Source organism: Spinacia oleracea, chromosome 6 (genome assembly GCF_020520425.1).
Source record: "Spinacia oleracea cultivar Varoflay chromosome 6, BTI_SOV_V1, whole genome shotgun sequence".
NCBI lineage: Eukaryota > Viridiplantae > Streptophyta > Magnoliopsida > Caryophyllales > Amaranthaceae > Spinacia > Spinacia oleracea.
In genome coordinates this window covers 59,861,005-59,869,676 of record NC_079492.1, presented here as the reverse complement: position 1 = coordinate 59,869,676, position 8,672 = coordinate 59,861,005, and the positions used below count along the sequence as shown (strand labels likewise).

General features: G+C 38.8%; 1 protein-coding gene across 1 annotated transcript; it reads right to left on the bottom strand.

Moving 5' to 3' along the window:
- Positions 1 to 291: 291 nt before the first annotated feature.
- Positions 292 to 2,191, bottom strand: LOC110787327 (transcription factor MYB41). The gene is made up of 3 exons (XM_021991935.2): positions 1,654 to 2,191; positions 1,356 to 1,485; positions 292 to 1,247 (listed from the first exon to the last, which is right to left on the bottom strand). Exons 1-3 carry the CDS (start codon positions 1,784 to 1,786, stop codon positions 623 to 625), a joined length of 888 nt encoding a protein of 295 aa, XP_021847627.1. The 5' UTR covers positions 1,787 to 2,191; the 3' UTR covers positions 292 to 622.
- Positions 2,192 to 8,672: the final 6,481 nt, after the last annotated feature.

The window sequence follows — 8,672 nt, the reverse complement described above, 5'->3', positions numbered from 1 at the left end:
CGGGTCGTAGGATCTCCCTAAGCTCTTGATACCATGTCAAATATTGTGTAATCTCGTATCCTTCTCATTAATAACACACGTATATATATAGTACAACTCATTACCTAAACCCTAGATTACATATTAGGTAACATACCATATGTAGGACTCATATTAGGTAACATACCATATTTAGGACTCTACAGAATATTCACAGAATAATATCTAATATCTTAACATATCTTAACAATACTTCCATTGCAATATGCCAAACTTCGAATTAGAACAACTACAATATGATTTTATGAAACATAAATTACATAATTCAATATTTTTTCATATACAAACTTCGAATCTGAGTTTGTAAACTTGTTCAGCTGTCAATATTGAACCTTGTTTGGTATCAGTAACAAATCCTCAGGGGAACTCTGACATTCAAGTTGTCAAGTATTCAACCTTGCTACTCTATCATATACAGTACATAGGATAAAAATTATGTGTAATACACAGAAAGTAGATGAAAAATCGTGCAGTTGATCAAGAGTGTCCTGTTCCGGTTTCCTCGAGTTCAGGCAGAAAGTTTTGGTCCGGGGCTGAAATTGGCCGGATTTTTTTGTGACAGGAAAAAAACCCACAATCAGCACTAAAGAATTGAGGTTTGAAGCAAATTCTCTACATTGCTGAAATAACTATCAATCTCATCTTCTGTACTTGTGTGGCTGTTGAGATATGTAGGACTTGAATCAATAGGATGAAGAAGACTTGAACTGAGCGGCGACAGCTCTGTAGAGAAGCTGCTGCCGTTGCTAAAACTCTGGTAGCTGTTGTTCGACATAAAGCCTGAGTTGTCTGTTGATGAAGCGCATAACAAACCGTTAAAAGATGGCATATTTTGCATGCAGGGTTCAACAACTTGATTAACAGTCTGTGAGGTTGGAATTGGATGATCTGGGCCATTGACTAAGATATTGCTAAGATTTTGGTTTTGAATTCTGCTGAAGTTTGGGATTCCATTTTGTGAAGTGGCCAATCTCAGAAGTTCTGGGTTTAGGAGGTTCTGAAGATTAAGCAAGATAGCAGGCAAGTTCAGCAAGGATGAATTCTGAGGAGTGTAGAGCATGGATGAAAGGTCAAAATAATCGAGGCGAGGGCCATGAGTTACAGGGTCGATTCCCATTCGAATCAACTTCTTTCGAATGTGAGTGTTCCAATGATTCTTGATCTCATTGTCTGTTCGTCCTGGTAATCTAGCAGCAATTGCAGACCATCTGCAAATTTTATCAAATAGTAAGGATATCATTAATTCCATGTCTATTATGATAACAACTTTGTATGAAAATGAATGCTTTATATAGTAGAAGATAGAATTGAATTACTTGTTTCCTAATATACTATGGAGTTGAATTATGGTCTCTTCTTCTTCAAATGAAAAATTTCCCCTTTTGATGTCTGGCCTGAGATAGTTTGCCCACCGTAGACGGCAGCTCTTACCACACCTTTTGAGACCTGCATACAAAGAAAGTCATTTAGAATTGCACATGTACTAGCAGGATTACACACTGAAAAAACAGTAGTAGTATTGAAAAAACAGTAGTGTTACTCGGACTAATTGGTACGGAGTATATCCGTGTCAAGAATGAAGAGTCCAAATAACATAGTTGACATATAAGCTACCTGCTTTGTTTGGAAGAGATCTCCAGTTGCCAGGACCATATGTCTGGATGTAGTCAATAAGCTTCTGATCTTCCTCAGATGTCCATGGACCTTTTTTCAGACCTTCTTTGTCACAGCAGGGTTTTCTTCCCATCTTTTTGTCTGAGTTTATTTTTCTAGAGAAACCTAATTAATCACCTTTTTATCTTTTTTTTTTGTGTGAAGGGGTTCAGGATTGTTTGTCTGCATGGGAAACATTGACCTCTGGCTGAGTATATATATACTATATAAACAAAGGATAGTCAAATTTCCAGAATAAAAATATTATTGATTGTTGCGATTAAACCAAAAATTAGAACAAACTTATCTGATTCGATGAACTGAACGAAGAACAATTGTTGCGTCGTGGACACCCACTGTCGTAAAAGACGATTTCACGCTACTTCCCGGTGCAGCAGAACAGAATGCGGTCGCCCTCCAGGATTAGCGCAACTCCGACGTTGTGTGCACTCACAAAGCCGGATGGAGTCAGAACATATGCCCAAAACCGAGAGCAATTTTTTTGTTTGAGAGAGGAAATGTATTTTTCGTATTTTTGTGTGAATGAATTATATATTTTTGAAAGAATCCGAAATCTGATTTAATCAATGTTGTAACTGACGCAATTAATGGTAATTAATCCAACGGTTACATAATCAATACAGATTACCAAGTACCAAGGCCCAAGGCCCACGGCCCACGGCCCGAGCCCGGCCCAGCGCGCGCGCGCGTGTGTGTGATGTGTCCACCCATACCACTCTCACACTTTCTTAAACAAGAGTTACACTCATTCCCCAATTAATAAACAAGGAGAATATGAAGAGTTTTTTTCCATGTGGGACTCTTTATTTTCACTCACTTTTTTCCCTTTGTGTTTCCCAATGAGAATTTCCAACAATCCCCCACAGGTTCGAATATGCGGAAAAGAAAGGAAAAAGGAGAAGGATATTGGTTTTGGGCAAAACAAAACAATTGAATAGGTGCCAATGTCTTTCGACTTGAATTAACACTTAGTGACATTTAAGCTATGATCTCTTTCCTACCAAGTGACTTTCGTATTGAACTTGATAGGGTGTTAGAAACCCGTCACTTAAAGCACGCAACTGAATATGTATGACACTCTGACTCCGCGAATAAAGTGACGCCTTATACTGGCCATACGTCCGACCTGGATATGCTCATAGGTGCTCTAGAGAATAGCCCACATCGCAATTCTCATAGGAAGCGGCCACACTTCCACACCTACGTAGGTGAATCCCATCAAGTGTGAGCTACATTCACACCACCAAACATATGGTATGGGTTCATTAAGAGCCGTATGCTCAACCTCTTTCCGATTGTAGCAAGCACATTATAACATCTAGGGGATGGACAAAAAAAGTAAAATTTTGTGCTTCCGAATTATAACATAATGTCGTCCTTTGAACTCTATGAGTAGGAGTTCATTATTTTACAATTCATTCAATGGGCTTCAAGCCCATCCCTTCCGATGTTTCCAAAACTAGTTTTCTACACAGGCCTTTCGTTAACGGATCCGCAATGTTCATTTCAGACTTTACATAGTCTAGTGATATCACCCCACTTGACAACAATTCTTTGACGGCCTTGTGTCTCAAACGAATGTGCCTTTTCTTCCCATTGTAGGCATGGTTGTTTGCCACAGCAATAGCCGCTTGCGAATCACAATGAAGTGCAACTGAAGGAGCTGGCTTCCCCCACAGCGGAATATCTGCAAGCACATTTCTCAACCATTCTGCCTCATGACCTGCCAATTCAAGAGCAATAAACTCAGATTCCATAGTAGACATAGCAGTACAAGATTGTTTACAAGATTTCCAAGACACAGCTCCACCCCCTAGGGTGAAAACATAGCCACTGGTAGAGTTAATTTCATCATTGCTAGAAACCCAGTTGGCATCACAATAGCCTTCCAAAACTCCTGGAAACTTGGAGTAGTGCAAACTCCAATCCATGGTACCCTTAAGGTACCTAAGCAATCTCCTCAAAGCATCCCAATGTTCATGACTTGGGTTATGAGTGTACCTGCTCAACCTACTCACAGAACAAGCTATGTCAGGTCTAGTGTAGTTCATCAGAAACATAACACTACCAATAATCTTAGCATATTCAGATTGGCTAACAGGATCACCATTATTTTTCTTTAAGTGGATGCTTGGATCATAGGGAGTCCTAACTGGATCGACGTCAAAAGAGTTAAACTTTTTAAGTAATTTTTCAACATAGTGAGCTTGGCTAAGACAAATGCCATTTGGAGTTCTCTTGATTTTCACTCCTAAAATCACATTTGCCTCACCCATATCTTTCATTTCAAATTTAGAACTTAGAAAACTTTTTGTCTCATTTACACGATCCAAGTTAGTCCCAAAAATTGACATATCATCCACATAAAGACAAATAATCACACAACCATCAGAATCATGCTTAGAGTAAACACAGGAATCACCTTCATTTACATGGAACCCATTACCTGTCATAGTCTTGTCAAATTTGTCATGCCATTGCTTTGGAGCTTGCTTAAGCCCATACAAAGACTTGACTAATTTACAAACCTTATTCTCTTGACCAGGAACAACAAACCCTTCTGGTTGAACCATGTAAATTTCCTCATCCAAATCACCATTTAAAAATGCAGTTTTAACATCCATTTGATGCACAACAAGATCATGAATGCAAGCAAGAGCAATCAAAGTTCTAATAGTAGCAATTTTAGTGACAGGAGAGTAAGTATCAAAATAATCAACACCATGCCTTTGGGTGAATCCCCTTACCACAATTCTAGCCTTATACTTGTCAATGGATCCAGTGGATTTCAATTTTTTCCTAAAGATCCATTTACATGTAATGGGCTTGCAACCCCTAGGCAAATCAACCAACTCCCAAGTGTTGTTACTTAGGATTGACTGAAGTTCACTATCTATTGCCTCTTTCCAAAACACTGCATCAACAGATTTCATAGCCTCTTCATAGGTTCTAGGATCATCTTCCAAAATAAAGACATAAACAAAGTCATCATCAATCAAGTAAGGTTCAGTTAAGAAAGCAGTAATAAAATCATCACCATAACTGGTTTCCTTTCTTGCCCTCTTGCTCCTCCTTGGCTCCAATTCAGAATTCACATTAGAGGTGGGAGGAGCAGCAACAGGAATACTGGAAGAAGTGCTAGAAGAAGGCACATCATTGATACAAGATATTTTCAAAGGAAATATAGTTTCCAAAAACTCGGCATCTCTTGCCTCAATGATGTTACCACCTGCATAAGAATTGTTAGCACCCTTAACAAGAAAGCGATATGCAGCACTTTGGTAAGCATAACCAATAAAAATACAATCAACAGTTTTAGGACCAATCTTGTCCCTTTTGAAGCTGGGTATAGCCACCTTTGCTAGACACCCCCACACTTTCAAGTAACTTAGGTTAGGTGCACGACCCTTCCATATTTCATATGGAGTCTTGTCTAGCTTCTTGTGAGGTACCCTGTTCAAAACATGACAAGCAGATAATATAGCTTCCCCCCACATGTTATCAGAAAACCCAGAACTAATAAGCATAGAATTCATCATGTTCTTCAATGTTCGGTTCTTCCTTTCAGCAATCCCATTCTGCTCGGGTGTGTAGGGAGCCGTTGTCTCATGAATGATCCCATTCTGCTCACAAAATGCCTTAAGAGTGTTAGGGTCATACTCACCACCCCTATCACTCCTAAGTCTCTTGATCTTCCTATCAAGTTGGTTCTCCACTTCGGCCTTGTATTTGAGGAACATTTCCTCAGCCTCATCTTTTGACCTGAGAAGATAAACCATGGTAAATCTTGAGCAGTTATCAACAAAAGTAATATAATACCTTTTACCACCCCTGCTCTCATAATTTTTAAAATCCCCCAAGTCACTATGAACAAGCTCTAGTACTTCATTTTGTCTATCTATTGATTTAAATGGCTTCTTTGCAAACTTGGCCTCAACACATACTTCACATTTTGCAAAATCAGTTTTAGAAAAACTGGGGATCAAATTAAGTTTTTTAAGCTTTTTAATTGAAGCAATGTTGAGATGACCCAACCTTGCATGCCATAAATCAATAGACTCAGCAATATAAACAGAAGAAGTACTAGCATTCTTATTCATAATTTCAAGTTTGACATCAAGAGTAAATAAACCCCCATTACAGAAACCCTTTCCCACAAACTCCCCATTGTGAGTAATAACAAGCCTATCAGAATCAAATGAAAGTTTCAATCCAGCCTTCATTAGCAAGCTACCAGGAATCAGGTTCCTACGCATTTCTGGAACATGCAACACATTGGTAAGAGTAATAAGTTTTCCAGAGGTAAGAGTGAGAACGATCTTCCCTTTGCCTTGAACAGTTGCAGAAGCTGAATTACCCATGAAGACATTTTCACCATCAATTTTGTCGTAGGTAGTGAACATGTCTTTGTTGGTGCAGATGTGTCTCGTTGCTCCAGTATCAACGATCCATTCAGCAACATTACCTGTCAAGTTAGCTTCTAAAACAACAGCAATAAAATGGTTAGGATCAGAAACTTCATTAGCTTCAGCAAGGTTGGCTTGGTTCTGATCAGGCTTCTTCTTGGATCTGCAATCTACAGACTTGTGACCAGTTTTCCCACATTCAAAGCATTTCCCCTTGAACTTATACTTCATTGGTTTCCCTTGAGGCTTGAAAGGACTGCCCTTTCCCTTAAACTTATCAGAATATGCATTAGGCTTAGGTTCTACAAGGTTAGCCTTAGCGGAACCGGAAAACACAAATTGACCCTTATCCTTAATACGATTTTCCTCCTCAATTTTCAGGTGACCTACAAGCTCCTCTAAGGTAAGGTCCTTCTTATGCATCAACTGATTACGAAAATCTTTCCAAGAGGGTGGGAGTTTCTCAATTAAAACTATAGCAAGAGTAATATCACAAATACCCAAACCCTCGGCAGCCATAGCAATGCAAATATTTTCATAAGCATGAATCTGATCAATAATTGGTTTATCATCTTGAACTTGAAAACCTAACCACTTACTGACACAATAACGCTTAGTACCAGCATCATCAGTTCCATACTTCTTTTCTAATGCATCCCAAATATCCCTAGCATGACCAAACCCCATATAAATATTAAGCAATGCATTCGACATATGATGCAGCAACATGCCCTTACACGTCCTATCATCTTTAGCAAATTTCAACTCAAAAGCATGCAATTCAGTTTCATCATCAGGTTCGACAACATCATCAAGCACATAAGCAACCTCAATTTGTTCTAAATAGAATCGCATCCTAACAGCCCAACGTTTATAATTCTTGCCATCAAGAGGTTCTAACTTAGACATATCAGGAATCATGAATTTCGAAGTCAAAGGCATAATAATCGTCTTTTAGAATGTTGCGATTAAACCAAAAATTAGAACAAACTTATCTGATTCGATGAACTGAACGAAGAACAATTGTTGCGTCGTGGACACCCACTGTCCTAAAAGACGATTCCGCGCTACCTCCCGGTGCAGTAGAACAGAATGCGGTCGCCCTCCAGGATTAGCGCAACTCCGACGTTGTGTACACTCACAAAGCCGGATGGAGTCAGAACATATGCCCAAAACCGAGAGCAATTTTTTTGTTTGAGAGAGGAAATGTATTTTTCGTATTTTTGTGTGAATGAATTATATATTTTTGAAAGAATCCGAAATCTGATTTAAGTAATCAGAATCAAAGCAAGGCAACAGACAGAAACGGTTGAAATCAAACGGTCAGATTTAATCAATGTTGTAACTGACGCAATTAATGATAATGTCCAGTTACCAAAAAGAATAGGGTTGACCCACAAAACCCACCCCACGCCCGCGAACCGCATTCCCAAGGCCCACGGCCCGAGCCCGGCCCGACGCGCGCGCGTGTATGTGATGTGTCCACCCATACCACTCTCACACTTTCTTAAACAAGAGTTACACTCATTCCCTAATTAATAAACAAGGAGAATATGAAGAGTTTTTTTCCATGTGGGACTCTTTATTTTCACTCACTTTTTTCCCTTTATGTTTCCCAATGAGAATTTTCAACATTGATATCATCTACTATTACCAAGAAGTAAGCAACGTGGCGTCCCCTCCATTTGAGGAAATTATTAGGATTTATTATTATATGTAGAGAAAATTAGTATGTAATCACCAATTTAGATAGGCAAGACACTAAAATTAGTATCAACACCTTTATAAGACTAGAACTGCAGCTAATGGGGAGTAAACCTTTATAAGCATTGTAGTGTTTATAATTTTCTTTTATGAGGCAATTATATCGTACATCAGGGGATTTGTGGGCAGCTTGTACCATTGAGTGTATCGTGCACCGACTTGTGACATGGTAATACACGTGCTGCTTGGATGTACATATGCCCAGATGTACGATACACTTTGCTTGGATGTGCATATGCCCAATGTATGATGAAGTATACATTTTGCTTTTAGAGCATGTATATTGGTTGGTTCTTTAAAATGACTCTTGAAGTGGTTCTCTACTCTCTCTCTACCACCATCTCTCTACAAGACACTATCCAGAACTCCTTCGAAAAAAACACCCGACATTGATTGTTTCTTCAAAAGAGCTCTTTAATTTCTTTTTTACAATTTGGTGGTCCAATGTCCATAATTAATTGTCTTTCACAACCAAAGTTACTCTCCACTTTTCAACAAGAATCAATCCTTGGAGGTGTCTTGGCTGAGAGCCCCTAAACAGCCACGGCCAAGAGATAGTTCTTGTTGGAGAGCTACTCCAAGATCCTCAATGTACATGCTCTAAGAGTGATTGAGGTCAGTCTAACTATTTAATTTAGTTCAATTTTTTTTTTTGAAGGGATTAATTTAGTTCACAACTACAACAATCAAGCCTTAGTCCCAAAATAATTGGGGCCGGCTAACATGAACCGTCAATAAGAAACCATTCGGGAAACTACTTAATTTCACAATTGTTTAAAAAAAATATGA